A 14325-nucleotide genomic window follows, 5' to 3' on the forward strand; every position below is an offset into this window, starting at 1 on the left:
TTTACTGTTTAGTTGTCTATGTGTCCTCAAAATATGGAGAAAAAAAAAAGAAAAAAAAAAACTCTTCTTGGGGTCCAAACACAACAAATAAAATACATAGCACTACATTTACATCACAATTTAGTCATTTAGCAGATGCTCCCATCCAGAGGGACCCACAGCTAGTGCATTCATTTCAAGATAGCCAGGCTAGACAACCACCTATCACTCACTACACAATACAGAATACATAAACGTGTCTCATAATACCCTGATCAGCCAACTGACTAGAGACACCACCTTTCTATCCAAACTGCCTTGTCAAAACTGGACCAGGAACTACGCTTGCCTAATAAATCAGACTTTTAATACCAATTGGATCTTGGATACAGTCAAACAATACACTGCAAAATCGTGGGAATGTGCCTTACAAGATAGAATGTTGAATACAATTACATTTGAACTTACTCTACCCGTTGTCCTTCAGCTGCTAGACATTTGAGACAGAAATGTCAAGTTCGGTAGGCCTACTGACGCTCTAAAACACATATGTCAGAGTCAAGGCCCGCGGGCCACATCCGGCCCGCAAGAAGGTTTTTTACGGCCCCTGGGATGATCTTGATTTATTATTAGAACCGGCCCGCAGCAAGCCGGCAGCCCGCAGATCTTTTACACGCACCAATACTACATTTCCCACAATGCAAAGGTGACGCACCGAGCAGTAGGCTGCTTCATTTCAATATTTATTGGCACAGCAGTCGTCAGCATCACAGTAAAATTAACTTTCAGATACCCATCAAAAATGGCAAAACGGAAGGTGGATACTGAGAACCGGGGGTTTCAAACAAGGTGGGAGTCGGAGTATATGTTCACGAAGGTAGCTGGAAAACCTGTGTGTCTTCTGTGTGGAGAAAGTGTGGCGGTACTGAAAGAGTATAATCTGAGACGACATTATGAAACGAAACACGCGGACAAAAACAAGAATATGGACATGGAACAAAGGCTACAAAAGGCAGAGGAATTAAAACGAGGCCTCAAATCTCGACAGGCTCTGTTCAAAAAAGCCAAATCACAAGGCCAGGCTGCTGTCAAGGCCAGTTTTATTTTGGCAGAAGAGATCGCTAAATCAGCCCGGCCATTTACGGAGGGGGATTTCATCAAAAACTGCATGATTAAAGTTTGTGACGAAGTTTGCCCAGAAAAAAGGCAACTCTTTTTAAATGTGAGTCTGAGCAGAAACACCATTGCCGAGAGAGTAGACCAGTTGTCCATCAATCTAAAAGAGCAGCTTGTGAAAAAGGGAAAAGATTTTATTGCATATTCCTTGGCTGTGGATGAGAGCACCGACATTTCTGACATTGCCCAGTTGTCAATTTTCATCCGCGGAGTGGACTCCAACCTAAGCGTGACAGAGGAGTTTTTGGCTTTACGTCCTATGCATGGCACAACTACGGGGCATGATTTGTATGAAGAGGTGTCAAGATGTGTAAATGAGATGGAGCTGCCTTGGGAAAAACTTGTGGGTTTGACAACCGACGGAGCACCTGCGATGTGTGGACACAGGAGCGGACTGGTGGCGAAGATACGGGAAAAGATGCAAGAGGAAAACGCGACAGGTGAGCTGACAGCTTATCATTGTATCATACACCAGGAAGCGTTGTGCGGTAAAGCCTTGAAAATGGAGCATGTAATGAGCATCATCACGCGCACAGTTAACTTTATCAGAGCCAAAGGTTTGAATCACCGCCAGTTCAAGGCATTTCTGACGGAGTTAGAAACGGAGCATGGTGATTTGCCTTATCACACAGAGGTGCGATGGCTAAGCCAGGGAAAGGTGCTTCAAAGATGTTTCGAGCTTCGTGAGGAGATTTGTCTGTTCTTGGACAGCAAAGGGAAAGACACAACACAACTCCGAGACGAAATGTTTCTGTGTGAAATGGCTTTTCTGTGTGACATTACGAGTCATCTGAATGCAATAAACTTGCAGCTGCAGGGTCGGGATCGTGTCATCTCTGATATGTACAGTACAGTGAAGGCATTTAAAACCAAACTGACTCTGTGGGAGACGCAGATGCGGAAAGAAAATTTGAGCCACTTTCCCAGCTGCCAGACCATGAAAGAGAAGCTCTCTACCAGTGCGTTCCCGAGCACACAGTTGGCTGATAAAATAGGTATGCTTGCCGCTGACTTTCGACGCCGATTTGCTGACTTTGAAGCACAAAAAAGCAGGTTGGAACTGCTCGGTAACCCATTTGCTGTTGCCTTAGAAAGCTCACCACCAAACCTCCAAATGGAGTTGATTGACCTCCAATGCAATGATGCACTGAGGGCAAAATATGCGGCAGTGGGTGCTGCGGAGTTCGCCCGTTTCCTCCCCGGCACAATGCCCCAGCTGCGCATCCAGGCTGCTCAAACGTTGTCTATGTTTGGCAGCACATACCTGTGTGAACAACTGTTTTCTTTGATGAACCTGAACAAAACATCACACAGAAGTCGACTTACTGCTGAACACCTCCACTCAATTCTGAGGATTTCTTCAGCTCAGAGCCTTACCCCGAACATTGATGAACTTGTGGAAAAGATGGGACACCACCAAGTATCACCCTCAACCTCAAACAAGTGAACATTACTGTGCAATCACATATTTAGAGTTTTTACTCAGTTCAAGTTTAAAAGTTAAAATTTAATATTTGTTTTCACTGCATGTTACTTCTCCTTAAACAAAGTGTTGTTTTTGATTAATAGATTTTTGCACTTTATTTTTTTGTATTTCAATCCAATTATATTTTAAAAATATTTCAGTTGAGTGGATGATAGAAAATTGCTATTATTGTTTTTTCTTTGAAGTAAATTTAGCCCACTTTTGCTAAAATAGAAAATATAGTCTACTGATGGTGCCTTGAATAACGGTTTCTTTCATTTAATGTTCATGTTATGGGGATATTTATATAAAGGAAATTTGTCTTTTGTGTCTGTTGAAAATTAAAGATTACTGACAGAGCCATAAGAAAATATTGCTTTATTTATCTGATCATATTGTAATATATTTGTTAGGTTTTCAGTAGGTTCAATTAGGTTCACTAGACTATATGCGTCATTTAAAAATTTTTCAATGAACATTCGAACAGTCCGGCCCTCGTCTTGTAGCTGATTTTTTTATTTGGCCCTCCGTCCATTTGACTTTGACACCCCTGCTCTAAAAGGTCGGGTAAACAATATTTTCATTTGGATATTATATCACCTGGCACATGCACAAACCAATGTTAAACACCTGTTAGTATGCATGCATCGCGTGCATGTACATCTTGCGCGTCTACCTCCGGTCATGAGCAAGCATCTTGATTTCCACATAAATATACCCGCGTTTTGAAGTTGGTTTAATAACCATTTCCTGTGAATATGTGTCTAATTTCGACTAGCTGAAAGACCATCACCACAGACAATAGACAAAGTTCAAATATAATTGTATTCAACATTCGTGTCAGACGTGCGTGGTGTTGCCTACACAATTGAAGACATCGCCACGTTTCGTGACTAGGGTTACAACACATGATGAGCTGCTGACAATAGAATAGGACAGACACACACACACACACACACAGACAGACAGACAGACAGACAGACAGAGAGAGAGAGAGAGAAACATTGTACTGTATCACTCCAAATGCACTGTATAAGCTGCGTTTGTTGCTAAATACACTTTCCATATGCTAAGAAGCTTTATACGCCCTTGTTTATTCCCATGAGAGCGAGCAGCGCCTTACCTGCAGAGGTCTTGGTACCACTGGCTGACATCAGAGCCCGTTGTATCCGAGGGAAATGTCACCAGGACCGTTATGATCGACACAAGTAACGCTACAACGATTTTCCAAGGCGCAGCCTTGTTCCAATTGTACGGCGAGTCCATGCTTTGTATTCAGTATTAGAAACTAGACTCTAGAGCACAATGTCCGACATCATTCAGCAGAAGTCCTCGGGTCGTCGTACAGGAACTAGGTGAATCACATGATAAACTCAACACACGAAAGAAGACGTCACGTGGTATGACCTTCCATGAGTCATCGTGAAAACATATATTTGAATTTAGAGCACAACAAATGTCTGGAGGAACCAAAAGACAGCCATATGAAATGGGGTTAAAATCACAAGTCATCTATGCTCTGTTTGTATTCTCAAAGTGCAACAAAATGAATACTAGACAGTCCATCATCAGCCTTTGATGTTGCGCTGTTACACTTTTTCCATTGTGTTATTTATTCCTACCGTAGAACTAGCCCAACTGGACACTAGATGTCGCTATTACTCCTTATGGACTACCGTAGAACAAACATTTCTACAGAGCGAGATTTCTGAACTGCAATTCAGCCGCAGAGTTTCTAAATCTGTCTTTGGTGTAGCTGTAAATGATCCACTGTTTGTTGCGATGAATGATTTTGAGAAACTACTTCCTATCCTAAAATGCACATAGGGCATCGTTTATTTCTGGCGCCAGATGGCGCTTGCACATCCGTGAAATGATTTATGTTTACATGCAAACGTCATCAATGACTGCTCCATTTCAACGCCCACGGAGAGTACTGTACAGCTGGTAGAGAAATGACTGCGCCGTCGATGGAAGGGGCCGATGTCCATAGGATGGAGCAGAAAAAGTTGGAGTATTTCTCATCCATCAACTCCATGGCCAGGAAAATAATGCAAGAAAGGGAGAACATCAAGGAGAGACATGGATCCGATTGGGAGAAAATGACACCGAATGAACAAGACAGCGCAATCGACAATGGAATGATGGACCCCCATATTAGTGCTCGATATGCTATGCATAGGGTTGACCGAGAAGAAGTCATTTGTTATCCTAAGTTACTCATTCAGACAGGACAGAAAATAGTCCATTTTGGTGACGAGGTATGGACTTTTACCCCATTTGCATTGGTAGCCACATATATTAATTTGAGAGAATTAGCTACGTTTTCTTGCACGATTCTAGCTAGTTAAAATGGCTAAGGTAGCATGCTAGCTAGCCACGACGAATATTTGGGCTGGTGGTAAACTGCTCGACATTTGAGACAGAAATGCCAAGTTCAGTAGGCCTTCTGGCGCTCTAAAAAGTCGGGTAAAACAATATTTTCATTTGGATATTATATCACCTGGCACATGCACAAACCAATGTTAAACACCTGTTAGTATGCATGCATCGCGTGCATGTACATCTTGCGCATCTATCTACCTTCGGTCATGAGCAGACATCTTGATTGCCACATAAATGTACCCGCGTTTTGAAGTTGGTTTAATAACCATTTCCTGTGGATATGTGTCTAATTTCGACTAGCTGAAAGACCATCACCGTAGACAAAGTTCAAATATAATTGTATTCAACATTCGTGTCAGGCGTGCTCTAAAGTAGCATGCTAGCTAGCCACGACGAATATTTGGGCTGGTAGTAAACGTCACACCAACAACACAGTGCAAGAGAGCGAGTTGGATCAGATGGCAATTTTCATCATGGTCTTTGCCTTCCCCATGGGAATAATTATTTATACGATACCATGCGCTGTCTGATTTTGACAAAGCTGGGGAAATAGACATTTATGTTTTGCACTCAATTCGCTGGATTATCAAAATATTCAGACAGCCAGATAGTACAGTCCTATAATCCAGTAATTTGACTGGCAGACTGTTTCTGCGTGTGAAGAGTAGTGGTTTATCACGAATCATCACACTTTTACGATAACATCTGTTTTTGTGTTCAATTTCAGGACATAACTTGGCAAGATGAGCACTCTTCCCCATTCTCCTGGGAGACCAAGGTGCGTATGACTGTGTTTTCTTCTATCATTCACAAGATGACCTTAAATTGATGTAGGACTACACATTTTATTTTCTGTCAACACATCATCTCCCCTCATTTTACAGAGCCAGTTGGACTTCAACCTGACAACAGGTGAATCGGTGCAGGGCATCTCCTCTTCGACAGCTGATTACAAGCCAAGCAAAGTCACCCAGTGCAGCCAGGTGGGCAAGATGACCCAGAGCAGCAAGGTGTCCAATGGCGAGAGCCTCGGCCTGGGCAGGAAAGAGGAGTCCTCCTCCTTCTGGAAGATCAGTGCTGAAAGATCCAGGCTGGAGGGTGAACAGGCAGACTTCCACTCCCTAACCCCCAGCCAAATCAAGTCCCTGGAGAAGGGGGAGAAGCCACTGCCCTCTTATCTCCGTCAGGAGCCCACCCCCAAGGAGACAGAGGAGACTCCACCTCCACCACGAGTAACCAAGCAGCGAGCCACCAGGCCGCCTGCGCCTCCTCCCCCTGTACCCATCAGTGTGCCCCCCCTAACAGCCATAAGTGTGACCCCTATGAGCGTGACCCCTACCCCTGCTCCTATCAGTGTGTCATCCACAGTGGCTGGCTGGGAGCGTGCTCAGAGCACCCTCCCCTCAGTCAGCAACACAGTGGAGGAAGTCTTCACTTCAGGGCTGGCCAACAAATCCCCGGGGCTGCCCACCAAGTCCCCTGCCCGCTCAGGCAACACTGCCAGAGACCGAGAGGAAAAGGCTGCTGCTCAGACTGAGTCGCAACTGGCAACCAGTCCCACCTTCGCTCAGGTGAGTTTCTGGAACAACCTATTGTGAGCGTCCACTGAATGACTAAAATATAAATGTTAAAACTGATCAAAGATATTTTGATCCAGAAAAATTGGCAACAGCACTTACCTGTGTATTAGCAGTCTAATTACTCTACTAACAACATTGAAATAACATGTTACATAGTACATTTACTAGTTGTGTGCGCAGTTCTAATTGAGATTTCCTATTTTCTCTTACCAGTTTAATACCAGCAGTAACCTCCTGAAGACCGGATTTGACTTTCTTGACAACTGGTAACAGCAGCTTCAAGCAACACAACTTGAGTGACTGGATCAACTCAACACTAGAAGGACCCTTGTGATCACCATTTTATGAAAAGCCAACTATTGAACTGACCATGTCTATTTATCTTAAAATGGCTTGTTATGGCATATCTCACTACATGCGTGCTTTTGTTTCCCCACTGCCAGATCCCCCACCTTTCAACTGTTTCTCTACCTTTATTACTCAGACCTTGTATTAGTGCTAAGCATTACAGTAGTGTACATTAATGAGAAGCACTCAAATTGGTATGTTTAGGTAAGCCAGCATGTTAAGTGATTTATACCACTTGCAATGTAGATCTACAACCATTTTACAATACTAGAGAGTACTATTTTACAGAATTTTGTATGTAAACTATATTCATTGTATCATAATATGCTATATTGCACTCATGCATTTTGAAAACACAGATTCAAAGCAAATAAATTAAATGGAACCAGGCCATTGTTCAGGGATGAAGTTATTTTTAGACAATATCAGTCCACCATGTGGCAGCAGAAAACTTGTGGGTTCAGTTGAGAGAATCTCTAAATCCACAAATAGAGAATCAACTGTGAACTATCAATTATTGCAAAGGGCAAACGTTTCAACAGAACTTCCCTTGCCCTGATGAAATCGAGATGTAAAACCAGCAAAGCATCAGACCTATAGGTACTTTATATCTCTATTGGTCAAGTTCCTCCAATCAGAAGTATATACTGTCAAAGACATGCAGACGGAGGATACTGCAAATCCCTTTTCAAGTTATTCTCTCACAGCAACCTGAACATTTCAGTTAAGCCACACACCCAGCCATTTCAGTGTCTGGCTGTAGCCACATCCTAGCAGACCTAGCTAGTTCATATCCAAGTCCCGGGGCCTGTGGAATGTAAACTGATTTGTGTGGCATTTTAACTGGCGTTCCTCATGTCTGCCATGGCTTCAGCACATACATTGACTCTCATTTCCCCACCACAACCCTGCCTCTGATTTATTTCCATTGGCAAAGCCTCAAAGGTTAGCCCTAATAAGACCATTAAAAGTTGCCTGTAGGAACATGTGTGCCACCAAAGGTCCTTCTCTGTAAAAGTACACTTAATACAAAGCGTGGAAGTGGGAGGTGATAGGAAAAACAAAGAGATTTCCTGTTGTTGGGGTGGTGCGCTCAGGACAAGTCAGAACGACAGAGTGTGGAGGGAGTGAGATTGAAAAAGAGAGGGCAGGACAGAGGAGGGATACTGAGGAAAAACAACATTATTACAGAGGAAAATGGGAATAGCAGCCATCCTAGTCACTGTCTTGTGTATGTGTTCACTCAATTTGAGTGCTTCAGACGGCGACACCAAAGTTGGAGATCCTGACGATGCAACACCAACTGAGGTGAGTACTCGCTTGAGCTAAGACATCAAATCAGTTGAGGTACAGCAGCACCCTGCACATAAACACAAATAGAGTACTGTAACATCTTCGTGATATTGTCATAATTACATGGAAACCCCTAGACTGGTTTTGTGTTTTTAACTCGTGTCTTTTTGTGGAATAAGTATAACAATCTCACCATTATAAAGACAATCATCAAAGGAGCAGGAGTATCGGTTCCACGGTTTACTCTTAACTGTTTTGTTCAGATCCCAGAGACTCAGGGGAAACAGGCAAGAGGAGATGTACCGGAGGAGCCAGAGCCAACCAGTCCTGTCTCAGATTTTGACAACACATACAACTATATTTGTACGTCTGCACAGACTCATCAAAAGTATGTGCTACACACGGTACAAATGATTGCTGAGTTGTCAGACATTAACGCCTTGCGAGGTCTTCTCTTGCACAGTGTCCAGGCTGTCAGCGATGGATCAGGCCATCCACAGGCTGAATGTGGGCCACTATACACTGGACGTGAAGGTGACCCAGCTGGTGGACAGAGTGTCCCAGTTGGACGGCACCATTGGGGAGGTACAGGACACCATGCAACAGATATCCCTCCTCACCAAGGAGAACCGCAAAGAGATTGGCCGCTTGGAGGGTATGTCTTCATTTACCTCCCTTTTCCTCTGTTTAGTTGAAATGTTTTACAATGGAATACTGAGAAACAATGACAAAATCATGAAAAAGGAAAGGTGAAATGTTTCCTCCACTTCCTAGGATGTCAGAAGGGCCGGCGGGTGGGGTATAAGTGCTATCTGATCTACCGCACATATGAGACGTACCCAGGTGCAGCTCAGAAGTGCATGGAGCGGGGCGGCAGGATGGCCATGCCTCAGGACAGGAAGGAACAGGAAGCCCTGGCAGACTACGTCAAGGCTTTCTTCCAGCCAGGGAACTGGCCTGTGTGGCTGGGCATCAATGACCTGCGCTCTGAGGGACTCTACCTGTTTGAGGACAACACACGAGTCACCTACTTCCAGTGGCGCAAGCACTTCCTCTCCAGCCAGCCGGACGGAGGCAAGCGGGAGAACTGTGTGGCCATGGCGTCAGATGATGGGGACTGGTGGGACAACTATTGTGACAGGAACATGTTTTACCTCTGTGAGTTTGATGCCTGATCCTTTCTTCAAAAGTATCAGAAATTTCAGAAAAACAAATCCAGCCAAGCTTGACGACAACTTTGAGTGGATAGTCTATCATGGGTAGTCATGAGTCTTATATATTTCATGTAAAATATTTTTTTAAAGCAATAGGGTATGAAGCTGATCGACAAAGAAAATGTTTACTAGCTGATGGTGCTCTTGTTGAATAATAATTCACAACATATTTAACATACTGTACACAAGTTAGACAGATGGTGCTCATATTAATCCACACTGAAAAAAGAAACACACAGAACTCATTACTCACAGTAAACTAAGCCAGTCTCTTTGGCTGAATACTTTGGATACAAGACTCACACAATTGTTTTTATTATCAATATATTTATTAAAAGGTATCATGATTAAAAGTATACCATTTACTACTGTACTTTTTCACAGTTAGTGTAAACCCAAGAACAGCATATTTCCAGTACAAATATTGTGCAATAAAATATTTGAAAAGGCTCATTTTTTTCACATGATCAAGATCTGGATTATTTTTACTCAGTTAATGATTATCCTTAAAAATCATAATTAAGTTCGGAATTCATTTAAATTAAATGTCAGTAAACATTAGAATCTACAATCTTAGAATTCAGTCAGGAATAATAGCAGTAGCACAGCACTGATCCCTCAGAAGGAAGGGTGGTTGTCATTGGCTTGTGAGTTCCCATCAGACACTGCTCTTCATGAGGTCATGAGTGTGATCAGTGTCTTCATCCACATAAGCCAAGGTGGTGCGCTTCCTCTGAGGGGTCAGTGCCATGTCTACTCAGATGGAGTGAGTCACTACTACATTAGAAGCTGGTAGGACGGCCAACAGATGAGATGGTAGCCACCATCTGTGCTACTTCAGGCCTGTCCATTGGATTCTTGCAGGGATGAGAGAGGATCACTGTCCCGCCTTCATCCAGGACAAAGTCCCCACCCATCTGAAATCATATAAAAAACGCAGTTAGAATGAGGACATGGATTATACAAACCTATCCCAAAATAATTGGGCATTGTATGGATATTCTTCATGGAAAGAGGAAATATTTTATGTGTTTAATGTATAGCTACTGTAGGTCGTATCTTAAGTAGGTTTAAATATGTTCAATTATATATCTGAATACCTGATAGAAGTCTTCCAGGAAACGTGGTGGGATGTCAGGAAACTCTTGGCCTAACACAACATACTCTGCATATTGAAGCAAGGAGTCGAAATTCATCACATTTGAATAGGAAGATCCCAAGCCAAATGCCTTGTAAATCTGAAACAGAGAATATGTATCCAGTTGTCTAAACATTGGCATAGCACTGAGTACATAAAAGCTTTACATTCAGCTACCAGAGGTCAATAGGTCATGATCAACCCTGAGTGACCCTCTATAGTGGCGGCACAGCTCTTACCTTCCTCTCTGGGTCAAGCAGCATGTCGTACTTGCAGCCCGTCTGATCTAGCCAAATCTGAGCACCTTCCCGACAGCCAAAGGAGACCACCAGTACCCGAGCTGACTGAGAATCTAGAAGTCCCTGAAAATGAAGGATGGGCATTTGTAAGAATGTCTGTGTTTCGAGTGCTCTTGTGCAAATCATTTTATGTACTCAAGTACTCGCTTGTTAGCGTATAAAATGGGTTTGAAATACAAAATAAGTTTATGCTATCGGTTGTTCCAATTAGGTCTACTGGTTGTTCCGATACACACATGAAAACGAAATGTAAAATGTTTTCACTGCATTTTACATACTCCACAAACAATAAACATCTTAGAGATTGACATTCTGTCATTGCTTATTAATTCAACCTGCTAAATAGTTGCATTTGTACATTGAGTACTTGTACTTGATCATTAGCAATCGAATACAAATCTTGAATCGAGTACTCAAAAATATTTTAGTACTCGCGCCCATCCCTACTGAAGATAAATAGTACAATAAGGGCACTGACACTAGGCTGCTAGAGGACGTTACAAGTTAAGGGCACTGAAAGAGGATAGGTGATGTTACATGAAGTCAGAAGCACTGAGAGATGATAGGAGACACGCTCCTCTCAGGTTGACTGACCTGTTGGGTCGCAAGCTCAGCCACGTGCTCGCGTCACGGTAGTCATCCAAAGTGTCGGATCAGGACCAGCAGCAGATTCTCCCCTTTCCCAAAGTACATTCCCAGAGTCACATTCCTGCACAACACAACAGAGGGTTTGTTTGGGTAATTTCTGTCTAAATAGCAGACACGATTTTCTCTGTAACTTTCTCCTAGTTCTTCGGAGAGGTTATTTAAAAAAAAAATACAAATATATTTAACAAAAATATAAACGCAACATGTAAAGTGTTGTCCCCATGCTACATGAGCAGAAATAAAATATCCCCAAAAAATGTCATACGCACAAAAAGCTTATTTCTTGTTTACATCCCTGTTAGTGGGCATTTCTCCTTTGCCAAGATAATCCATCCACCTGACAGATGTGGCATATCAAGCAGCGTATTAAACAGCATGATCATTACACATTGTGCTGAGGACAATAAAAGGCCCCTCTAAAAATGTGCAGTTTTGTCACACAACACAATGCCATAGTCTCATGTTTTGAGGGAGCGTGCAATTGGCATGCTGAATACAGGAATGTCCACCAGAACTGTTGCCAGAGAATTGAATGTTAATTTCTCTACCATAAGTGACCACCAATGTCGTTTTAGAGAATTTGGCAGTACGTCTAACCAACCTCACAACCGCAGACCATGTGTATGGTGTCGTGTGGGCGAGCAGTTTGCTGATGTCACGTTGTGAACAGAGTGCCCCATGGTGTTGGTGGGGTTATGGTATGGGCAGGCATAAGCTATGGACAATGAACACAATTGCATTTTATCGATGGCAATGTGAAGATACAGAGATACCGTAACGAGATCCTGAGGCCCATTGTCGGGCCATTTATCCGCCGCCACCACCTCATGTTTCAGTAAAATGCACGGCCCCATGTCGTAAGGATCTGTACACAATTCCTGGAATCTGAAAATGTCCCAGTTCTTCCATGGTCTGCATACTCACCAGACACCAATTGAGCACGTTCGGGATGCTCTGGATCGACGTGTACAACAGCGTGTCCCAGTTCCCGCCAACATCCAGCAACTTCGCACAGCCAGGCATTTAAGAGGAGTGTGACAACATTCCACAGGCCACAATCAACAGCCTGATCAACTCCATGCGAAGGAGATTTGTCATGCTGCATGAAGCAAATGGTGGTCACACCAGATACTGACTGGTTCTGATCCATGCCCCTATCCTTTTTGAAAGGTATCTGTGACCAGTAGATGCATACCTGTACTCCCATTCATGTGAAATCCATAGATTAAGGCCTATTTTAATTATTTAAATTGACTGATTTCCTTATATGAACTGTAATTCAGTAAAACCTTTGAAATTATTGCATGTTGCATTTATATATTTGTTCAGTATCTATCTATGGTGACTCACTCTCCACTCCTGGCATCTGTGAGGGGTGTATCAGCACTCAGATTCTGTGAAGTTGGGCCTCCTGTGAGCCGTTTGTCACTTGTCTTCAGCTCAGTGTCTATGCGGTCCAGAAAGGCATCCCATTCCTCCTTTAGGAGTAAAAGCACACACACACATCCTCATGTCTCAAGTCTTTCCAAGGGTACACCTCAACCACATAACAATGGACCATTGTGCAGACTGGAAGACTAACCTCCAACTGCAGGAGCTCCTCTACTTGCTCTTGCACCTTGGCATGGCTGGTGAAATATTGGGAAAGAGAGGTCTGTCAAAGAGGTGTCAGTTTCTTCTAAAATAACATTTGTTTGTAGATTTGAGTCACACAGTTCTTTGATACTTGATCTTCAAACTCACTGATAAGACTTCTTCCACACATCTTCAGCGTCGATCCTTTTCTTCACACCAATACTAACAAATGTTAACAAAATTATTCAGCAGAATTGAACCAAAATGACCCCAACCCTCAGTATGTCAGCAAAACAAATGAGGAAAATACAATTAGGCCAAACTTCTCTAAAATGCACCCACCTGTTGTAGAAGTTGGCATCACATCTCTAAAATGCACCCACCTGTTGTAGAAGTTGGTACCACAACCTCTCTAAAATGCACCCACCTGTTGTATAGGTTGGCAACGTGTCTCTAAAATGCACCCACCTGTTGTAGAAGTTGGCAGCACAAGTCATTAGTCCAAATAAAGTTGTAATTTTATTTGGGACAAAATCTTCAATGGAACCTGAGGAATGACAAAGGAACAATGCAGCCAGCCGATTGTGCAAACGTCAGTGTTGGCAAACGCATGACAGGGCTTAGTTCCCCATTGTTCAATTATTAATCCCTAACACACTTTCCTACTTAAAGAACATGCCCTGTAGGCTACATGTAATGTTGCAGTAGATTTCAGGGGAATTAAAAAAAAAAAATGATGGTAGCAAAATTCACTCTAGTGCTTACAGACACCACACTGTCAATATTAATAGCTATTTATAGTCTACTGCTTTTGCCTTACTTTACAATTTTGCGTAGGTTACATGCGAGTTAGCTAGATAATGTAACAAGATAGGTACAGAAATACTGGTAGTAACGTTATATACTGTACCTGCTGCTTCTTGCTTGCCATTTTCAAGTAGGATTCTTCCCATAGTATTCAAGCCTGTTAAACCATAAATAAGAGTATCCTCTGCCTCACTGATATCTTCAGCCATGTATGGACCCGGTCAGCCTCCTCCAGCAGAGCAGAATCACTAGTGTTGAACTGCTACTGTGCAGCAAGCAAGCTAACCATATCCTTGCTTATCGAACATCACATGACTTGGCTAAAGGAAGGTGGTTTACAGTATTTAGCAGCACTTGTGCGACATCTGCTGGCGTGAATCATGAAGTACAAGTAAGGTGTGTTGGAAAGGTTAAGCAA

At 42.8% G+C, this 14325-nt stretch overlaps 4 protein-coding genes across 5 annotated transcripts in view; 2 read left to right on the top strand and 2 right to left on the bottom strand.

Moving 5' to 3' along the window:
* Positions 1–3976, bottom strand: part of LOC139407105 (cation-independent mannose-6-phosphate receptor-like) — a 37893-nt gene extending 33917 nt beyond the window's left edge. The window contains exon 1 of the mRNA XM_071150502.1: positions 3744–3976. Within this exon, the coding sequence (XP_071006603.1) occupies positions 3744–3886 (143 nt within the window). The 5' untranslated portion in view covers positions 3887–3976. The remainder of the gene's footprint in view (positions 1–3743) is intronic.
* Positions 3977–4316: 340 nt separating this feature from the next.
* LOC139407106 (uncharacterized protein C1orf198 homolog) lies at positions 4317–7321 on the top strand. The gene is made up of 4 exons (XM_071150503.1): positions 4317–4881; positions 5733–5783; positions 5890–6576; positions 6799–7321. Exons 1-4 carry the CDS (start codon positions 4576–4578, stop codon positions 6853–6855), a joined length of 1101 nt encoding a protein of 366 aa, XP_071006604.1. The 5' UTR covers positions 4317–4575; the 3' UTR covers positions 6856–7321.
* A 685-nt stretch (positions 7322–8006) lies between these two features.
* On the top strand, positions 8007–9902 carry LOC139407108 (C-type lectin domain family 11 member A-like). Its single transcript, XM_071150506.1, has 4 exons — positions 8007–8241; positions 8490–8589; positions 8690–8881; positions 9001–9902. Exons 1-4 carry the CDS (start codon positions 8131–8133, stop codon positions 9399–9401), a joined length of 804 nt encoding a protein of 267 aa, XP_071006607.1. The 5' UTR covers positions 8007–8130; the 3' UTR covers positions 9402–9902.
* LOC139407107 (selenoprotein L) lies at positions 9751–14225 on the bottom strand. Of its 2 annotated transcripts, none has more exons than XM_071150504.1 (9): positions 14011–14225; positions 13569–13647; positions 13269–13322; positions 13108–13153; positions 12876–13003; positions 11472–11586; positions 10818–10940; positions 10541–10678; positions 9751–10357 (listed from the first exon to the last, which is right to left on the bottom strand). In XM_071150504.1, the coding sequence occupies exons 1-9, from the start codon at positions 14114–14116 to the stop codon at positions 10223–10225; spliced, it is 924 nt and encodes a 307-aa protein (XP_071006605.1). In that variant the 5' UTR covers positions 14117–14225; the 3' UTR covers positions 9751–10222. The 2 variants fall into 2 exon arrangements, with proteins under 2 accessions (XP_071006605.1, XP_071006606.1); XM_071150505.1 differs by having other exon boundaries at positions 12876–13000; positions 14011–14202.
* Between the last annotated feature and the right edge of the window lie 100 nt (positions 14226–14325).

The sequence above is a fragment of the Oncorhynchus clarkii genome, chromosome 4 (genome assembly GCF_045791955.1).
Source record: "Oncorhynchus clarkii lewisi isolate Uvic-CL-2024 chromosome 4, UVic_Ocla_1.0, whole genome shotgun sequence".
NCBI lineage: Eukaryota > Metazoa > Chordata > Actinopteri > Salmoniformes > Salmonidae > Oncorhynchus > Oncorhynchus clarkii.